The sequence below is a fragment of the Heterodontus francisci genome, chromosome 16 (assembly GCF_036365525.1).
Source record: "Heterodontus francisci isolate sHetFra1 chromosome 16, sHetFra1.hap1, whole genome shotgun sequence".
NCBI classification, from domain to species: domain Eukaryota; kingdom Metazoa; phylum Chordata; class Chondrichthyes; order Heterodontiformes; family Heterodontidae; genus Heterodontus; species Heterodontus francisci.
The window spans coordinates 17,907,965-17,929,741 of record NC_090386.1 but is presented as its reverse complement, the minus strand read 5'-3'; the positions used below and the strand labels follow the sequence as shown (position 1 = coordinate 17,929,741).

The 21,777-nt window shown below is 45.9% G+C and overlaps 1 protein-coding gene across 5 annotated transcripts in view; it reads left to right on the top strand.

Moving 5' to 3' along the window:
• The window catches only part of ttll9 (tubulin tyrosine ligase-like family, member 9), a 104,488-nt gene extending 83,137 nt beyond the window's left edge, over positions 1–21,351 (top strand). For all 5 annotated transcript variants that reach the window (XM_068048025.1, XM_068048024.1, XM_068048021.1 and 2 more), the window contains 3 exons: positions 284–397; positions 6,500–6,618; positions 19,707–21,351. In XM_068048025.1, coding sequence (XP_067904126.1) covers positions 284–397; positions 6,500–6,618; positions 19,707–19,774 — 301 coding nt within the window. In that variant the 3' untranslated portion in view covers positions 19,775–21,351. The remainder of the gene's footprint in view (positions 1–283; positions 398–6,499; positions 6,619–19,706) is intronic.
• The last annotated feature ends 426 nt before the right edge of the window (positions 21,352–21,777 follow it).

Below are 21,777 nucleotides of genomic sequence, written 5' to 3'. Positions count from 1 at the left end.
TCTCTCTGTAGTGGCCGGTGGTCAGTGCCTGTCTGTGAGGCTCTGTCTCCACTGACCAGTGAAATTAAATTCCTGCCCTGTAGCACTGGAAAGCAATCAGCTGAGTATTATGGTGCTCATGCTTTCAGACCTGCCCTGTATTGAGTAGCTCTTACTCTGGTGATTCCTTTCTCTGCTCTGCCAATGTCTTGCTCTCTTGTTGCACTTGGCATCTCTTGAAGACAGTGATATACCCTCCCCATCTCACCCTACAAACATCTTTAGTGTCTTTGTGTTTCCTTAGGTGGCTTTTAGAAGTGAATGCTTCTCCTTCACTGATAGCTAGCAGCCAGGAAGATTATGAGCTGAAGTGTCGCTTGCTGGAGGACACTGTGCATGTTGTAGACATGGAAGGAAGGTGAGTGAAGAACAACCTTGCATTGATATCATGTCTCCCAAGTCCTCAAGGTGTCCTGAAATGCTTCAGAGAGGTGTAAAAATAATAGGGTAATAATAGTAGGGGATTTCAACTTACCTAGTATCAACTGGGATAGTCTTAGTGCAAAAGGCTTAAACAGGGAGGAATTCTTAAAATGCGTACAGGAGAGCTTTTTGAGCCAGTATGTAGAAATCCTACAAGAGAAGGGGCAGCACTGGACCTAATCCTAGGGAATGAAGCTGGACAAATGGTAGAAATGTCAGTGGGGAAGCATTTCGGTAATTATGGAAAAGGACAAAGACAGGCCAGAAATAAAGGTACTGAATTCGGGGAAGGCCGATTTCAATCTGGCCAAAGTGGACTGGGAGCAGCTACTTGTAGGAAAGACTACATCAGGCCAGTGGGAGTCATTCAAAGAGGAAATAGTAAGAGTTTAGAGCCAACATGTACTCGTTAAAGTGAAGGGTAGGACCAACAAGTCCAGGGAACCCTGGATGTCAAGGGATATAGAGTATTGGATCAGGAAAAAAAAGGAGGCTTATGGCAGATTCGGAGCGCTGGAAACAGCAGACGCACTAGAAGAGTATAGAAAGTGTAGGGGAGTACTTAAAAAAGTAATTAGGAGAGCGAAGGGGGGACATAAAAAAACACTGGCGGGAAAGATAAAGGAAAATTCCAAGGCGTTTTATAAGTATATTAAGGGCAAGAGGATAACTAGGGAATGAGTAGGGCCCATTAGGGACCAAAGTGGCAATCTGTGTGTGGAGCCGGAGGACATAGGTGAGGTTTTAAATGATTACTTTTCATCTGTTTTTACTGTGGAGAACAACAATGTAGGTGTAGCGATCAGGGAGGGGAATTGCGATATACTTGAACATATTAGCATTGAAAGGGAGGAAGTATTAGATGTTTTAGCGGGCTTAAAAGTGGATAAATCCCCAGGCCCAGATGGGATGTATCCCAGGCTGTTATCTGAGGTAAGGGAGGTGATAGAAGGGGCTCGAACACAAATTTTCAGATCCTCTCTGGCCACGGCGGAGGTGCCAGAGGACTGGAGGACAGCGAATGTGGTACCATTATTTAAGAAGGGTAGCAGGGATAGACCAGGTAATTACAGGCAGGTGAGTCTAACATCAGTGGTTGGGAAACTATTGGAAAAAAATCTGAAGGACAGGATTAATCTCCACTTGGAGAGGCAGGGAATAATCAGGGATAGTCAGCACGGCTTTGTCCGGGAAGATGGTGTCTAACTAACTTGATTGAATTTTTCGAGGAGGTGACTAGATGTGTAGATGAGGGTAAAGCAGTTGATGTAGTCTACATGGACTTCAGTAAGGCTTTTGATAAGGTCCCGCATAGGAGACTGGTTAAGAAGGTAAGAGCCCATAGGATCCAGGGCAATTTGGCAAATTTGATCCAAAATTGGCTTAGTGGCAGGAAGCAGAGGGTGATGGTCGAGGGTTGTTTTTGTGATTGAAAGCCTGTGACAAGTGGTGTACCACAGGGATCGGTGCTGGGACCCTTGCTGTTTGTAGCATACATTAATGATTTAGACATGAAGATAGGAGGTATGATAAGTAAGTTTGCAGATGACACGAAAATTGGTGGTGTCATAAATAGTGAGGAGGAAAGCCTTGGATTACAGGATGATATAACTGGGCTGGTAAGATGGGTGGAGCAGTGGCAAATGGAATTTAATCCTGAGAAGTGTGAGGTGATGCATTTTGGGAGAACTAACAAGGCAAGGGAATATACAATGGATGGTAGGACCCTAGGAAGCACAGAAGGTCAGAGGGACTTTCATGTACTTGTCCATAGATCACTGAGGGCAGCAGCACAGGCAGATAAGGTGGTTAGGAAGGCATATGGGATACTTGTCTTTATTAGCCGAGGCATAGAATATAAGAGCAAGGAGGTTATGATGGAGCTGTATAAAACGCTAGTTAGGCCACAGCTGGAGAATTCTGTCCAGTTCTGGGCACCACACAATAGGAAGGATGTGATTGCACTGGAGAGGGCGCAGAGGAGATTCACCAGGATGTTGCCTGGGCTGGAGCATTTCAGTTATGAAGAGAGACTGAAAAGGCTAGGGCTGTTTTCCTTAGGACAGAGAATTTTAAGGGGGTACATGATTGAGGTATACAAAATTATGAGGGGCATTGATAGGTTAGATAGGAAGAGACTTTTTCCCTTAGTGGAGGTGTCAATAACCAGGGGGGCATAGATTTAAGGTAAGTGGCAGGAGGTTTAGAGGGGATTTGAGGAAAAAAAATTTCACCCAGAGAGTGGTTGGAATCTGGAACGCACTACCTGAAGGGGTGGTAGAGGTAGGAACCCTCACAACATTTAAGAAGTATTTAGATGAGCACTTGAAATGCCATAGCATACAAGGCTATGGGCCAAGTGCTGGAAAATGGGTCTAGAATAGTTAGGTGCTTGATGGCCGGCACAGACACGATGGGCCGAAAGGCCTGTTTCTGTGCTGTACAACTCTATGCCTCTATGACAGCCAATGAATCACTCTTTTGCAGTTGTTTTGTAGGCAAACTAAGCAACCAGTTTGAGAACAACGAGGTCTCATTAACAGCCATCAGATTGATGAACGTATATCCAGTTTTTGGTGGTTAGATGAGGGAGGAATATTGGCCCAGGCACCAGGAGAACTCCCTGCTATTCTTCAAAACAAGTTAGATAAATTTTTAATGTTCAGCTGAGCTGGCAGATGGGGACTCAGTTTAAAGTCAGAAAAATGGCACTTCCAACAATCAGTATGCCCTAAATCATCCTCTTCTTCTTCTTTGGCCTCCTTGTCTCGAGAGACAATGGGTAAGTGCCGAGAAGTGGTTTGTGAAGCAGCGCCTGGAGTGGCTATAAAGGCCAATTCTAGAGTGACAGACTCTTCCACAGGTGCTGCAGATAAAATTGGTTGTCGGGGCTGTTATACCGTTGGCTCTCTCCTTGCACCTCTGTCTTTTTTCCTGCCAACTGCTAAGTCTCTTTGACTCGCCACTCTTTAGCCCCGCCTTTATGGCTGTCTGCCAGCTCTGGCGATCATTGGCAATTGACTCCCACGACTTGTGATCAATGTCACAGGACTTCATGTCGCGTTTGCAGACTTCTTTAAAGTGGAGACATGGACGGCCAGTGGGTCTGATACCAGTGACGAGCTCACTGTGCAATGTGTCCTTGGGGTTCCTGCCATCTTCCATGCGGCTCACATGGCCAAGCCATCTCAAGCGCCGCTGGCTCAGTAGGGTGTATATGCTGGGGATGTTGGCCGCCTCGAGGACTTCTGCATTGGAGATACGGTGCTGCCACCTGATGCCAAGGATTCTCCAGAGGCAGCAAAGATGGAATGAATTGAAATGTCGCTCTTGACTGACATACGTTGTGAAGAAGCTCCACTATCAGCTGGATGGTGACCACGAGCAAAGCGTCAGCCTGGAGGACGCTGATATCGAGGAGGCCATGCTGGCTGTGGGCTGGCCCGCTCGCCAGGGTTGTGGCCCCCACCGGACACCTCCCCCCTTCTCCCCTACACCACCTTCCCCCCAGCACCCCCTTCCCACACCCCCTTCTCCCCTCGCACCCCCTTCCCAGCTCACCTCGCACCCCCTTCCCAGCTCACCTCCCACAACCCCCCCCCCCACAGCCCCTTCCCAGCCCCCCCCTCGCACCCCCTTCTCCTGCACCCCCTCCCCCTCGCACCATCTTCCCCTCACCCCCCCTTCCCACCTCCCCCTCTCATCTCCTCCCCCCCGCACGCCTCCCCCTTGGACCGCCTCCCCCCCCGCAGCCCCTTCCCCCCCACCTCCTCCCCCCGGCATCCACCTGTCCCTGAGCAGGGGCCCTGACAACCCCACTGCCTTGTGGGCATCTCGGGAGAGACCAAGGCTAAGGGAGTAAACCCTAACAGAAAATCCGGAGGGGAACCCCGAAGGCGATCATGTGTCACCTTTGGCATGTTTCCGGCAGTTCCTGCAGCCATACCGGTGCCAAACATCGTGCTCTGCACTCCTTTGGACCCCACCAGGAAGGCCGAGAGGGGGGTTTTGACGCTTGGGCAACTCACAACCTCCATACATCCGCCCAGGCATGCGCCATGGAGAGGTCACTCCATAGTCGCCTCACAGCGACTAAAACAACAAGGCAGCAGTTACGGGTTATTAGTCCAGCTCAACTGGCGGAGAGATTGGGCGCCACAGGTTGCCTTTGTCGGTGGGAGAGCATCTCACTGGACAGCTACCGCCCGCCTCAAACCGGGCAGCCCCCGGTCAGTAAGGTTCTGTCCCACCACAGTCCACCTGCTTCAATGGGTGCTCGGAGCTCAGGGTCATTGCCCGACAAGTGGACTGTCACACCGCACCAAACAGCACGACCAAAAAAGGAAAGAAGGTACCAGCCCTTCGTTTTGCAAGCTGGAACATCAGAACTATGTGTCCTGGCCTGTCGGAAGACCTTACACAAATCAACGATTCTCAGAAGACCGCCATCATTAACAACGAGCTCAGTAGACTCAATGTGGACATTGCAGCACTTCAGGAGACACGCCTCCCTGCGAGCGGATCTCTAAGAGATCAAGACTACACCTTCTTCTGGAAGGGTAGGGATCCTGAAGATCCAAGACAGCATGGAGTGGGCTTCGCCATCAGAAACTCCTTGCTCAGCATGATAGAGCCTCCCTCAAATGGCTCGGAACGCATACTGTCCATCCGACTGCTCACCACCTCTGGTCCAGTACACCTACTCAGCATCTATGCTCCAACACTCTGCTCCCCACCTGAAGCTAAAGACCAGTTCTACAAGGAACTCCATAATATCATTAGTAGCATTCCTAATACCGAACATTTGTTCCTGCTGGGGGACTTTAATGCCAGTGTTGGGGCCGATCATGACTCATGGCCCTCCTGCCTTGGGCGCTATGGCATTGGAAGGATGAATGAGAATGCCCTAAGTACTGCACAGGAATGTCAGAAGCTATGACAGCAATCCTGTGGTGTGTAATATAGGAAGAGGAATTAGTACTAGTTGTTGAGAAATGGTATTATCAGTGAGAAACAGTATTCTGAGGCCTTCATACTTTCCCTCATTACCAAATAAGCAAATGTGTAAGCTAATAACATTCTAAAGATACAGATTGGTACACAAAACTTGAGATTATAGAGGAGACAGAAATGAATAGAACAATATATAATGACATGAAAATACCTCAAGCACATTCAGCTTCCTAAACAGTAATAGGGGATTGAATCTCCCAAACATGGATCATTATCACTAAAATACCCTGGCTTGAGGGATCAGGCCTGGACCCTGGCTCTCTATCAAAATGGAATTTGGATCCTGAGACTCCCTACCAAGCACCATGCACAGCCTTTATCAATCTCCAAAGAAGATTGAATTTGGCATGAGAAAAACATCAACCACTGCACAGGGGCCACATTATGCCCTTTACCTGTTCTACAGATTCCATCTTGCCCATTATCAATACTGTTGCCTCCAGATTGGGCCCTATCTCCAAGACCCAGCAGTGCTGCATCGACTCCAGTGTACGCCAAATGTCCTGCAATGAGGACCTGGAGCGAGACCTAAGTCAGCGGTTACCAGAGTCTTGGTGAGACATGGGGCTCAGTTCTCCTCTGTTGGTGCTTTCGCAGTGGAACAGGACTAATGCCCCCAAGATTGACTTTAAATACTGCTGGTGAGTGCTCCTGACTCAAGGGCTACCTCCTCTACCAATATGGTGGAAGTGTGTGCCTGTTTCCTGACCACCATTTTGGGGCCTTAGTAGGCTGCGCAGAACCTGAGAAACATGCACTCCATATCACAATTCTTAGGCCACAAAGTCCCCAATAAGCAACCATTGACTTTCAAGTAAAGCCAATTGTTAGAGGCTTTGTTGGCTAATTCTCAGTCAGGAATGGTGCAGGGAGAGGAGGCAAGTGAAAAATAAGATGCAATAAAGATGCCGTGGGGTAGGATGGAGGTATTAATAAACTGGTGACGGAACATATTGTCCAAGATGTTCATTTATGAAGGAGAATCTTTGTCCTTTATTGGCGTGCCATGTTCTTTCCATTTCAGACTGTCCGGGAAGGAGAAGCAGATCGGAGGATTTGACCTAATGTGGAATGATGGTCCTGTTTATAGTGATGATGGGAACTTCGATGGAGGCATCAACCTCATTGCTAACACTCACTTGGGTAATAACACATTGAGATTCTTTCTTCCCCTTACTGTTACTGTTTGATTTTATTCTGTATTTGCAGGATATATAAATAGCTTTCCTTTCTGTCATTGAACCTGGATGTAAAACCCTGCTGATTCACATATAGCCAACCTAACCTTGAGGGCCCCTGGTTGGGTCTGGGGTGGGGGAGGTGGAAGAATTTAGAATCAACTCAAACTAGACTAGAACCCGAACATAAGTGCAGCTTTTACTTTGAAGAGTGTGGCTGATGGGCAGGTTAATACAGTAATAGATATGCACAGATCATCCTCCAACATCCAGCTGTATCTGACACAGCATGGATACTGAACATAGTGCACCAGGAGATTTTAAATCACAAGCTCGTCTTCCAGCAATATGAGGATGTCTCCAAGGGGTTTCATTGGCTTACGTGGGCTGATATTCCTGGAGAATTCCCCGCAATTTATGAGCTACAGGTTGCTGCAAAGTCCAGGGAATTCTAAATCCTGAGGAACTTTCTGTAACATTTCATTTGCCTTGACTTGATGCAGAAAAACTAATAAAACAGGGTTGACGGCATTGAGAGAACAGAGCTTTATTACTGTAATAAATAGCACATTATTAACAGCATTGATAGAGTGGGAGTGGTTTATTACTACAATAAATAGCACAGCATTAACAGCATTGAGAGGGCATGGGAATTAATACTGTAATAAATAGAACAGCGTTAGCAACATTGAGAGAACAGAGCTTTATTACTGTAATAAATAGCACATTATTAACAGCAGTGAGAGGGCAGAGGGTTTCTTCCTGCAATAATGGCACAGTATTAACAGCATTAAGAGGGCAGAGGATTCATTACAATACAAAAAAGAAAGCTTTAACAGCCTTTAGAGGGCTGGAGGTTTAATACTGTAATAAATAGCACAGTATTAACAGCATTCTAAGCGTGGGGCATTTATTACTGAAATAAATATCATAGTATTAACAGCATTGAGAAGGTAGGGGATTTATTACTGTAATAAATAGCACAGTGTTAACAGCACTGAGAGGGCAGGGGCCGTGATGATGAAAAATTAGGAAAGTATTAACAGATGTGAGAGGGGAGGGGTTCATTCTTCTTCTTTGGCCTCCTTGTCTCGAGAGACAATTGGTAAGCGCCTGGAGGTGGTCACTGGTTTGTGAATCGGCACCTGGAGTGGCTATAAAGGCCAATTCTAGAGTGACAGACTCTTCCACAGGTGCTGCAGATAAAATTGGTTGTCGGGGCTGTTGCACAGTTGGCTCTCCCCTTACATTTCTGTCTTTTTTCCTGCCAACTGCTAAGTCTCTTTGACTCGCCACACTTTAGCCCCGCCTTTATGGCTGCCCACCAGCTCTGCCGATCGCTGGCAACTGACTCCCATGACTTGTGATCTATGTCACAGGACTTCATGTCGCGTTTGCAGGCGTCTTTAAAGCGGAGACATGGACGGCCGGTGGGTCTGATACCAGTGACGAGCTCGCTGTACAATGAGTCCTTGGGGGATCCTGTCATCTTCCATGCGGCTCACATGGCCAAGCCATCTCAAGCGCCGCTGGCTCAGTAGGGTGTATATGCTGGGGATGTTGGCCGCCTCGAGGACTTCAGTGTTGGAGATACGGTCCTGCCACCTGATGCCAAGGATTCTCCGGAGGCAGCGAAGATGGAATGAATTGAGACGTCGCTCTTGGCTGACATACGTTGTCCAGGCCTCGCTGCCGTAGAGGAAGGTACTGAGGACACAGGCTTGATACTCTCGGACTTTTGTGTTCCGTGTCAGTGTGCCATTTTCCCACACTCTCTTGGCCAGTCTGGACATAGCAGTGGAAGCCTTTCACATGCGCTTGTTGATTTCTGCATCGAGAGACAGGTTACTGGTGATAGTTGAACCTACGTAGGTGAGCTCTTGAACCACTTCCAGAGTGTGGTCGCCGATATTGATGAATGGAGCATTTCTGACGTCCTGTCCCATGATGTTCGTTTTCTTGAGGCTGATGGTTAGGCCAAATTCGTTGCATGCAGCCGCACACCTGTCGATGAGTCTCTGCAGACACTCTTCAATGTGAGGGGTTCATTACTGCAGTAAATAGCACAGTAATTAACAGTATTGAGAGGGTAGGGAATTTATTCATGTAATAGCACATTATTCAGAGCATTAGAGGCAGTGGGGTTATCACTGAAATAAATAGCATGGTATTAACAACATTGCGAGGCAGGGAGATTATTACTGCAAAAAAATTACAGTATTAACAGTATTCAGAGGGTGGGGTTTCATTGCTATAAAAAATAGCAAAGTACTAACAGCATTAGGAGGGCGGGGGGTTTCTTACCCTAATAAACAGCACAGTATTAACTACATTGAGTGGGCAGGGGATTTATGGTGATGGCTTTTGATGATCAACATTGACAAAGCTATCTCAGATAAATGAATCAGAGAGCACCCCCTGGCTAGGCTGAGTAATCACATCTGTCTCCAGTCTGATTCTTTGGCTTTTCATGTGCAAATTGTGCATGGCTATCTTGGCTGCTCTGTTCTGTTTTTAAAAGTTATTTGCAACAATGTCCATCAAATGTTTCAGGAAAAGTTCCATACAATGAAATTAATTTTCCATTTGGCATGTGGAGTTTTCATCACAACTGTAATAAATAGCATACTATTATCAACATTGAGGGCTGAATTTTACCAGCCCCTCGACGCCGGGTGTTGTGGCGGGGGAGCCCATTAAATTCTGCCGGGAGAGGCCCGCCACGACCCCCAACGTGAGGAGGCCTGCCGCATTTTTCCAGCAGCGGCGAGGCCTTGGTGCAGCCAACCCGCTGCCTGGCGGCGGGGCTTTCATTAAAATATTAAAATTAGCCACATTGACATGTTAATGAACTTACCTGCCGCCATTGACTGTCCCATGTCAATTTACATCCAACCAGCTGCAACTCACATGCCTTTGGAACTTCATTGGAGTTCTGACACATGACACTGGTGGGGAGGGGGGAGGAATAAAATTATCAGGGCAGGAAGGGTAGGGGAACAGGGAAAACTATCACTATTGGTTGCAGGGATGGTGGGAAGGGGTTGAGGATCAAAGGAAATAAATTTCGGGGTGACAGTTCGGGATATAAATAAAAGTTTTTTTCTGGGAGGAGAGGGCAATTTATATATAGATTACCCATTGTGGGGTGGGAGACAAGATTTGGAGTCGTATTAAAATTTTATTTTTATTTCCAGCAGATGGGGACCTTTAAAAATTTAAATGTCATTGAAGGGTTTGAAGCCCTTTAAAAATGGCGTGGTACCCGCGCAGTGGTGCCGGACGCTGTTGCCGGGTTGCGGCGGCCGCCTCCTCTACGTCATCAGTGGCGGACGCTCTGCCCCCTCCAGTTAAATCAGCCCTGCACGCTGATAAAATTCAACCCTGAGAGTGCAGGTGTTTATTACTGCAATAATAGCACAGTATTAACAACATTGAGAGGGCAGGGAGTTCATTACAATAAAATAAATAGGAAAGTATGAACAGCATTGAGAGACAGGGGGCTTATTACTGTTAAATATCATCATATTAACAGCAGAGAGGGCAGGGGTTTTTTACTATAATAAGTAGCACAGTATTAACAGCATTGAGTGTACAGGGGTTTCAACACTGTAATAAGTAGCACTGTCTTAGCATCGATAGGGTGGGGTATCAGCATTGAGAGGGCAGGGAGTTTATTATTGCAATAAATAGGAAAGTATTAAGAACATTGAGAGGGCATGGAATTTATTATTGCAATAATTAGCACAGTACCAACAGCATTGGGAGTGCAGTTTTTTTTACTGTAGTAAATAGCACAGTACTAACAGCATTATGAGGTGTTTATTACTGCAATAAATATCAGTATTAATAATATTGAGAGGACAGGATTTTTATTACTGTAATAAACAGAGTATTATCAGAACTAAGGCACAGGGCTTATCACTGCAAAAAATATCACAGCATTAACAGAATCAAGCGGGCAGGGGATTTATTCCTGTAATAAATAGCACAGTATGAATAGCATTGAGAGGGCATGGGTTTACTAATGTAATAAATAGGGGGGAGACAGTGGTGTAGTGGTAATGTCACTGAAGTAGTAATCCAGAGTGGTGACATGGGTTCTAATACCACCAAAGCAACTGGTGAAATTTAAATTCAGTTATTTAATAAGTTCAATAAATTGATTTTTAAAAATCTGGAATTGTAAGCTAGTCACAATAATAGTGCCATGAACCTATCATTGATTGTCGTAAAAGCCCATCTTGTTCACTAATGTTCTTCAGGGAAGGAAATCTGCTGTCCTTACCTGGTCTGGCCTACATATGACTCCAAACCCATAGCAATGTGGTTGACTCTTAATTGCCCTCTGAAATGGCCGAACAAGCTACTCAGTTATCAAGGGCAATCAGGGATGGGCAACAAATGCTGGCTTTGCCAGCAATGCCCACATCACATGAAAGAATAAAAAAATGGCACAATATTAACAGCATTGAGAGTGCAGGGGGTTTATTAATGTAATAAATAGCCCAGTATTAACATCATTGAGAGGGTATAGGGTTTAATACTGTAATAAATAGCACATGTTATGAGTGCTTCCATTTTTTGTTAAATATTTTTGAGGACTTCGGTTTTAAAACAGAAAAGGATTCCATAGAAGCTGGAGCTTTGTGTTTTTTTCAAAAAAGGTTATCAGAAGATCTTTTGGACTGAGCTTGGTTTGAAAACAAACAATTACTGGAAGAATCAAGCCGTGCTAAAAACAAGCCCTTACTGGAAGGCACCTGTCTTCAGATAATTACCCAGCAGGGTTTTTTTTTTGACTTGGGGAAAAGATGTTTACCAAGAAGTGACAGGTCAAGATTTATAAAGGTCAGGGGGCTTGAATCTTGTGACATTGTTTTTGGTTTTGCTTTGTACAGTGATTCAGGGTGTGGACAGTGTTAAAAAAAGATAGTTGGAGAAAACTTGCCAAGGGAGCAAACCCCAACTCAGCTTGTTCCATCTCTTTAAAAAAGCCTGCCAACTTTTCCATCTTTTGAAGAAGCGCTGAGAAGTAATATAAGAAACTGCCTGAAACACCCATTGCTCCATTTTTCCTGGAAAGCCTGCCCAAACTGATCTTCAAGTCGCCTGACACGACTATTCTAGGAAACTCCCAGTGACAGAATGTCATATTTGGGACACCAACCCAAAACAAAGAACATCTGACATCTTGCCATATCTTCTTTCTTTTTCTTCAACAATTAGCAAGTAGTTGGCCAAAGTAGTCTTATTGTCAGTTTCTATTGTAATAGAGCTCTTTATTACAGTAAAATGCCCCAACTACCCTTCTTAAACAAAGGAGCAACATTGGCTATTCTCCAGTCCTCTGGGACCTCACCTGTAGCCAATGAGGATACAAGGATTTCTGTTAAGGCCCCAGCAATTTCTTCCCTTGCCTCCCTCAGTATTCTGGGGTAGATCCCATCAGGCCCTGGGGACTTATCTACCTCGATGCTTTGCAAGACGCCCAACACCACCTCCTTTTTGATAACAACATGACCCAGACTATCTATACTCCCTTCCCTAGACTCATCATCCACCAAGTCCTTCTCTTTGGTGAATACTGATGCAAAGTACTCATTTAGTACCTCACCCATTTCCTCTGGCTCCACGCATAGATTCCCTCCTCTGTCCTTGAGTGGGCTAACCCTTTCCCTGGCTACCCTCTTGCACTTTATATACGTATAAAAAGCCTTGGGATTCTCCTTAATCCTGTTTGCCAATGACTTTTCATGACCCCTTTTAGCTCTCCTGACTCCTTGCTTAAGTTCCTTCCTTCTTTCTTTATATTCCTCAAGGGCTTCGTCTGTTCCCAGCCTTCTAGCCCTTACGAATGCTTCCTTTTTCTTTTTGACTAGGCTCACAATATCCCTCGTTATCCAAGGTTCCCGAAACTTGCCAAACTTATCCTTCTTCCTCACAGGAACATGCCGGTCCTGGATTCTAATCAACTGATGTTTGAAGGACTCACACATGTCAGATGTTGATTTACCCTCAAACAGCCACCCCCAATCTAAATTCTTCAGTTCCTGCCTAATATTGTTATAATTAGCCTTCCCCCAATTTAGCACCTTCACCCGAGGACTACTCTTATCCTTATCCAAAAGTGCCATAAAACTTACGGATTTATGGTCACTGTTCCCGAAATGCTCCCCCACTGAGACTTTGACCACCTGGCCGGGCTCATTCCCCAGTACCAGGTCCAGTATGGCCCCTGATATCAAGAAACGACTGAAGGCACTGGATACTGCAAAGGCTATGGGCCCTGACAACATTTCAGCAATAGTATTGAAGACCTGTGCTCCAGAACTAGCCACGCCCCTAGCCAAGCTGTTCCAGTACAGCATCTACCTGATAATGTGGAAAATTGCCCAGGTTTGTCCTCTACACAAAAAGCATGACAAATCCAACCCGGCCAATTACCACTCCATCAGTCAACTCTCTATCTTGAGTAAAGTGATGGAAGGTGTTGTCAATAGTGCTATCAAGCGGCACTTACTAAGCAATAACCTGCTCAGTTTGTGTTCCACCAGGGCCACTCAGCTCCTGTCCTCATTGCAGCCTTGGTTCAAACATGGCCAAAAGAGCTAAACTCAAGAGGTGAGGTGAGAGTGACTGCCCTTGACATTAAGGCAGCATTTGATCAAGTGTGGCATCAAGGACCCCTCACAAAATTGGAGTCAATGGGAATCGGGGAAAACTCTCCGCTGGTTGGAGTCATACCTAGCATAAAGGGAGATGGTTGTGGTTGTTGGAGGTCAATCATCTCAGCTCCAGGACATTACTGCAGGAGTTCCTCAGGGTAGTGTCCTAGGCCCATCCATCTTCAGCTGCTTCATCAATGGCCTTTCCTCCATCATAAGGTCAAGTGGGGATGTTCGCTGATGATTGCACAATGTTCAGCACCATTCGTGACTCCTCAGATACTGAAGCAGTCCGTGTAGAAAAGACCTGGACAATATCCAGGCTTGGGCTGGTAAGTGGCAAGTAACATATGCACCACACAAGTGCCAGGCAATGACCATCTACAACAAGAGAGAATCTGACGGCCACGTGATAGTCAGAGTAGAAATGAAAGAATAGTCGGGATGAATGCGTGGCTTGAGAGATGGTGCAGGAGGGAGGGGTTCAGATTTTTGGGACATTGGGACCGGTTCTGGGGGAGGTGGGACTATTACAAATTGGACGGTCTACACCTGGGCCGGACTGGAACCAATGTCCTTGGGGGTGCTTTTGCTAACGCTGTTGGGGAGGGTTTAAACTAATGTGGCAGGGGGATGGGAACCAAATGAGGTCAGTGGAGAGTAAGGATGTAGTGACTAAAGCCTGTAAGGAACTAGATAATGAAGTCAGCGTGACTAAGGGAAAGAGTAGGCAGGGAGCAGATGATGAAAGCAAAGGGACTGGTGGTCTGAGGTGTATTTGTTTTAATGCAAGAAGTGTAGTAGGTAAGACAGATGAACTTAGGGCTTGGATTAGTACCTGGGAGTATGATATTGCTATTACTGAGACTTGGTTAAGGGAAGGGCATGATTGGCAACTAAATATCCCAGGATACCGATGCTTCAGGCGGGATAGAGAGGGAGGTAAAAAGGGTGGAGGAGTTGCATTACTGGTCAAAGAGGATATCACAGCTGTGCTGAAGGAAGGCACTGTGGAGGACTCGAGCTGTGAGGTAATATGGGCAGAACTCAGAAATAGGAAGGGTGCGGTAACAATGTTGGGGCTGTACTACAGGCCTCCCAATAGCGAGCGTGAGATAGAGGTACAAATATGTAAACAGATTATGGAAAGCTGTAGGAGCAACAGGGTGGTGGTGATAGGAGATTTTAATTTTCCCAACATTGACTGGGATTCACTTAGTGTTAGAGGTCTAGATGGAGCAGAATTTGTAAGGAGCATCCAGGAGGGTTTTCTAGAGCAGTATGTAAATAGTCCAACTCGGGAAGGGGCCATACTGGACCTGGTGTTGGGAAATGAGCCGGGCCAGGTGGTTGACGTTTCAGTAGGGGACTACTTTGGGAATAGTGATCACAATTCCGTAAGTTTTAGAATACTCATGGACAAAGACGAGAGTGGTCCGAAAGGAAGAGTGCTAAATTGGGGGAAGGCCAACTATACCAAAATTCAGCACGAGCTGGGGAATGTAGATTGGGAGCAGCTGTTTGAAGGTAAATCCACTTTTGATATGTGGGAGGCTTTTAAAGAGAGGTTGATTAGCGTGCAGGAGAGACATGTTCCTGTGAAAATGAGGGGTAGAAATGGCAAGATTAGGGAACCATGGATGACAGGTGAAATTGTGAGACTAGCTAAGAGGAAAAATGAAGCACACATAAGGTCTAGGCGGCTGAAGAAAGACGAAGCTTTGAAAGAATATCGGGATTGTAGGCGCAATCTGAAACGAGGAATTAAGAGGGCTAAAAGGGGTCATGAAATATCTTTAGCAAATAGGGTTAAGGAAAATCCCAAAGCCCTTTATTCATATATAAGGAGCAAGAGGGTAACTAGAGAAAGGATTGGCCCACTCAAGGACAAAGGAGGAAAGTTATGCGTGGAGTCAGAGAAAATGGGGACCTGATTGAGGTGTACAAAATCATGAGAGGTATAGACAGAGTGGATAGCAAGAGGCTTTTTCCCAGAGTGGGGGATTCAATTACTAGAGGACACGAGTTCAAAGTGAAAGGGGAAAAGTTTAGGGGGGATATGCGTGGAAAGTTCTTTACGCAGAGGGTGTTGGGTGCATGGAACGCATTACCAGCGGAGGTGGTAGACGCGGGCACGATGGCGTCTTTTAAGATGTATCTAGACAGATACATGAATGGGCAGGAAGTAAAGAGATACAGACCCTTAGAAAATAGGCGACAGGTTTAGATAGAGGATTTGGATCGGCGTAGGCTTGGAGGGCCAAAGGGCCTGTTCCTGTGCTGTAATTTTCTTTGTTCTTTGTTCTTTTGTTCTTTGACGTCCAATTGCATTACGATCGCTGAATCCCCTACTATCAACATTCGGGGGGTTACCATTGACCAGAAACTGAACTGGAGTAGCCATATAAATATCGTGGCTACAAGAGCAGATCAGAGGCTAGGAATCCTGTGGTGAGTAACTCACCTCCTGACTTCCCAAAGCCTGTCCACCATCTACAAGGCGCAAATCAGGAGTACTCTCCACTTGCCTGGATGGGTGCAGCCCGAACAACACTCAAGAAGCTCGACACCATCCAGGACAAAGCAGCCTGCTTGATTGGCACCCCATCCACCAACCTCAACATTCATTCCATCCACCACCGATGCAAAGTGGCAGCAGTGTGTACCATCTATAAGATACACTGCAGCAATGCACCAAGGCTCCTTAGACAGCACCTTCCATTCCCGCGACCTTTACCACCTGGAAGGACACGAGCAGCAGATGCATGGGAACACCACCACCTGCAAGTTCCCCTCCAAGCCACACACCATCCTGACTTGGAACTATATCACCGTTCCTTCACTGTCGCTGGGCCAAAATCCTGGAACTCCCTTCCTAACAGCACTGTGGGTGTATCTACCCCACATGAACTGCAGCGGTTCAAGAAGTCGGCTCACCACCACCTTCTCAAGGGCAACTAGGGATGGGCAATAAATGCTGGCCTAGCCAATGACACCCACATCCCATGAATGAATTAAAAAAAAACTGAGGCCCATGCATTACCCCAGTGCATGGCAGGTCCTCACCTGAGGCTCCTCCATTGCCGCAGTGCATGGCACATCCTTGCTGTTGCAGCGACCTTGAGTTTTCACACCCTCTCTCGAGGAGAGGCTCTGTTAAAGAGCCCCAGGGATGACAATTTCTGCTGCACTATATGACCATGAACCCTGGTCCTTTTAAACAGATTCTCCCTCTCTGGGGTCTCCTCTCCTTCCGCCACACCCCAGCATAGTCTTTTCTAATACCACTCCCATAAAATCTTTCCCTGCATGATATTTATGTAAGAAGACAGTCACTCAGTAAGGCCGGCCACTCCAGCCCTGAGCAGCTTGTGGTTATTGCAGATGAAACCTTCCAGAACCTGGGCCTGAAATGTGACCAGCTCACAACTTCTACAATGCACAAAGTATTCCTCATGCAACTTTAAAGTGTTAAGAATGCTTGGGTTAAATTTGAGTGCTGTCTCTCATGCTTCCCGAATGCACTGAATCATGAAACATTACATTTACCAACTTGGATTCTTAACCGCTTGGGGTTATTCGGTTGAACGAAGTCTGCCATTAAAATAACTTTCTTTGTCTCTCACACCCTTTCATCTCTTTTTTCAGTAAGCCGTCCTTCTTATACCAACCTTCTAGTGTCTAGCAACCCCAAGTGTTAGTTTGGATTATTTTGTACTAGAGATGGCTAACGAGAGTCATTTATTTGTAATTTTTTATTTCCCACAGAATCAACTACTTTTATGTCCTAACTCATTAATCCATGCCACTCCAGTTGAAATCTAAAACACAATGGGTGGTATTTTATGCTCTCTCTCATATCGAGCTTGGAGGCAGGGAGGGCATTTAATCAGGTGGGTTGGTGACAGGTGGAGACCCCACCTCCTTTCTGCCTTCACCCCAATTAAGTCTGCAACAGGAAGGCCTGTGTACGGCCTTCCCACCATGCCACCACTGGAGGCCCTTAAGGGGCAATTAATGCCCAATTAAGAGCCTCTTACCACCATCACTGATATTGACCCTGCGGCGGGCGGGCCTGTCGCCACACGGGGAACACGATATGCAAACATGTGCGGGCTTGCTTGTGGTCTCCCGGGTAGTGTGGGTCAGGGGCGTCCCTCATTCAAAGGCACTCAGTGCCTGATCGAGGTACCCAGCATCAGGAAGGAGGGTGGCCACTGAGAGCTGCCAACCCCCCTCCACCACAGCCCCCACCCCACGAAATGCCTCCCGCCATCACTCGACAATCCTGGGCCTCCTGTGGGTGTTGTTCCAGCAGCAGCCACCACCTCCCCAGTGGCGCTGCTAAGTAAAAGAGCTGGCAGCCTCTGATTGGGCAGCAGCTCTCAGCTTCCCGCCCCTGGGAGTCCTGATCCCGGGAAGGCCCATCAGTGACCTCTCAACTACCTGATTGGCACATAATACCGGCCGTCCTTCCTGAAGGAGGTAATGCAGGTCTCTCGTCGTCTCTCCCGCTGGCAGCTGAGACACCCCATCACATCCATAAAATTCCCCCCATTGTGTGAAGAATTCCAAGTTAATACAACAATCTTTTATACCACCCTGTAAACAATAATGCATTCGACAGGTGTAATTGGATTATCTAGCCTACCCTTCTAAACATAGTTACAACTAATAACCTCGGGTTCCTTTTCCAACTGGGAAATCATCCAGTCCATTTTAGAACCCTGTCATGTGTTTCTAACCCAGAATCCCACAAATTGGTCACCCTCTCACTCTTTCTGCGTTGCTCTCCTTTTTCATTTACTGCCTTTTCTCGTAAAGGTTTTTGGTTTTCTCATTGGGCACCTGGCTCATACCCATTCCTCATGTTTTATCTACACAGTGACTATTGGCAGGCTATTTGACTGTGGATGGCATCACAGTCTACGACAATTCTGGCGTGTCTCAAGAGACAAGTGTAGGGTGTGAGAGTTCCCTGCGGAGTCTCACGTCGATTCAGAGCCGTACTCTAGATGTAACAGGAATGAGTGACTCAACATCAAATAATGTGTGAAAATAGTAATTTCTTGAATAATTATTGAGCAATTATTAAACAATTATTAATGGAAAAAACAAGAAAGAAAGATAACTTTATTAAAAAGAAAGGAAGGAAAAGAGTATAGAAAGACAAAAAAACTAATAGCACACTGCTTTTACCACAAATTATTCTGTTCATGACAGCTCCCTGAAATGGTACAGTGTTCCCTCCAGTACAAACATCACCAAGTCTCCGGAGAGCCTTGCACGGGGGTGGACTCTCCGGTCAGTCACTCCTCCGTAGTCTTCAGTGGATGACTAGTCCACTCCGGCTGCAGCCTCGTGCGTTGGAGGCCGTGCCCCTTTAAGTCCAGTTTCTGGCTTCGTTCCAGCTTTCCGAGGTTTCCATTCAGACTTTCTTAAAACAAGAGTCTGACAACCATGAGTCCTTATCAAATTCTTCTCACAGGCACTCGGAGGCCGTTCAGCCTGTTGATACATCCTTTGATGATGTCTCTCGCCTGCCAACAATTAGGTTATGCTGTTCATCAATTAAACGCCATCTCCTGACTCCACAGCATCGTGGACCACCCCATGTGCAAAGCTACCCATTGTCCTGGCTTGTAGTTCAAGGGTCATCGAATACTGTCAGAACTGACTTCTGTTTAAACAATGGGAAAGCAACTGTTATTTTCAAGAAGAGAAAAACAGTCATTTAGACAAAACAACAGCTGTGAATGGCCTGGCCTGATCAACATGAAAACAAAAAGAAAAAGTTCTTGGGGAAAACACTTTGATTAATATTACTGCTAATTGCCATTGATTACATAATTGATTAATTACTCGACTTAATCAGAGTACAATCACACTTAGTGTTAAATCAGTGTCTACAAAATAACCTTTAAAAATTTACTACAGGTTTAATACAGGTTTTTTTTTAAAATGCAAAAGCAAGGCAGAAGTAAAATATGAAAAGTAGTGGGCTGCAGGTCTAAGGCCTGCACAAGAATCACTAGCAAGTGATCAGGCTTGAGAACAGCCCTGACTATGATTGCCTTTGGTTTCCGATGCCAATTGCAGCAATCCTCCATAAGAAATAAGAGCAGGAATAGGCCCATGCAGCTCTTTAAGACTGCTTCTACAGGCATGCTGGCTCTGACAGACTGGGAATTCAAGCTAGAAGTTTTTGCTCTGCTGCCTCAAACACACGATACCTTCAACAACTGAACTATCAGGGAACTCTCTTTCTCCTATATCTCCATCTAGTCTGGCAGCTGTTCCCTCACTGACGGCTCCTGTTTCTCCTCAATAGCTGTCCTTTGTTGATGGCTCCAGCCTATTTCTCATTTGGTTGTTTTATTTGCAGGCTGCATCAATGACAGGAAGAAGCAGTTGTGGCATCTCTTCAAACCACTGATCACACAGAAGAAGTAGCAGCAATGAGCAGTGCTGTGGGAACTGATGAAGAACATACACATAGGGTAGTAGAACCATAGAAACAATTATGACACAAAAGGAGACCATTCAGCCCATTGTGTCTGTAACCTGTACCTCAGCTGTAATACAGGGCAGGGCTGCCTGTCTACAATTTTTTGTGTGTCCCTGTTTATCAGTCTGTATCCTACCCTGTAATAACACATTGCAGGAGTATATCTAACCTCTGAAAGACTTGGTGTACAGCATGAAATGCTGTACAGATGTTCTGCAATTTCACTGCATTTATCCCAGGTTCTAGCTGCTGCTCACTGCTGAAGTGTTGGCAGATTGGAAACACTCAGCATGGGCTGACCTGGGTTTAAAAATGGATGATCGGTTAAGCCTGAACTGTTTGGAAAAAAATTAAATTGCCTGAGGAGGATGAAATTAAAGTTTTTCTGTGGCAGCGTTTAGCTGGAAAACAAAGCAAGCTTCTCAGGAATGTGGAGCACTCACTGTTTGCAGGAACAGGGTAGCATTGCGCCCAGGACTATGAGCCTGTACCTACACTGTAACACACACCTGGGTGCTACATCTCAGACAATATGCATAAGAACACATAAATAGGAGCAGGGGTAGGCCATTTGGCCCTTTGAGCCTGCTCCGCCATTCAATAAGAGCATGGCAGATCTGATTGAAGCCTCAACTCCACTTTCCCACCAGCCCCCTATAACCCTTGTTGATCAAAAATCTAACTCAGCCTTGACCCAACCTCCACAGACTAATAACCCTCTGAGAGAAAAACATTCTCATCTCAGTCTTAAATTCGAGACCCCTAATTTTTAAACTGTGTCGCCTGGTTCTAGTCTCTGCCACAAGGGGAAACATCCTTTCAGCATCCACCCAGTCAAGCCCCCTCAGGATCTTATTTTATTTAGAGATACAGCACTGAAACAGGCCCATTGGCCCACTGAGTCTGTGCCGACCATCAACCACCCATTTATACTAATCCTACATTAATCCCATATTCCCTACCACATCCCCACCATTCTCCTACCACCTACCTACACTAGGGGCAATTTACAATGGCCAATTTACCTATCAATCTGCAAATCTTTGGCTGTGGGAGGAAACTGGAGTACCCGGAGGAAACCCACGCAGACACAGAGAGAACTTGCAAACTCCACACAGGCAGTACCCAGAACTGAACCCGGATCGCTGGTGTTTCAATAAGATCACCTTTCATTCTTATAAACTCCAATGGATACAGGCCCAGCCTACTCAACCTTACTTCATCCCAGGAATCAGTCAAGTGAACCTTCACTGAACTGCTTCCAATGCAATTATATCCTTTGTTATGGCCAGATGAGAATGGCTCCCCTCTCTTTCCACCTCTCCATTTACCGCAGCAGGTGTTTTTTTTTAAAGAATTTGCTTGTCAATTTAGTGAGTGTCTAAATGTTTAAGTGTTGTGACTGTAAAGCCTAACACAGACAGGTTTTCTTGTAAGCTTTTAAAGGAAAGGGAAATAGTCTTAATGCCCAATAAATAAAAATAATAAAAACGTTCCAACTCGCAATCACACATGCACCCAAGAGATTCACACACACACACGGGAGGGGGGTGGGGGTGGTTGTGGGGAGAGTAGGTTAATTTGTTTAAGAGTGTCCTAAAGAAAGTCAATCCTCTCTGAATCCTGTAGGTTGATGTGTTGAATAGTTTCAGGCTGTGCTCGGTGATTTTTCCTGGATTCTGCACAGGGATGATTTACAGCCTTGACAGACGATCTCTGTCTTTTCCTCTGAAGTCAGCAGCTATTTTTTAGTTTAGTTTAGTTTACAAAGAACAAAGAACAAAGATAATTACAGCACAGGAACAGGCCCTTCGGCCCTCCAAGCCTGCGCCGATCCAGATCCTCTCTCTAAACATGTCGCCAATTTTCTAAGGTTCTGTATCTCTTTTCTTCCTGCCCATTCATGTATCTGTCTAGATACATCTTAAAAGACGCCATCGTGCCCGCA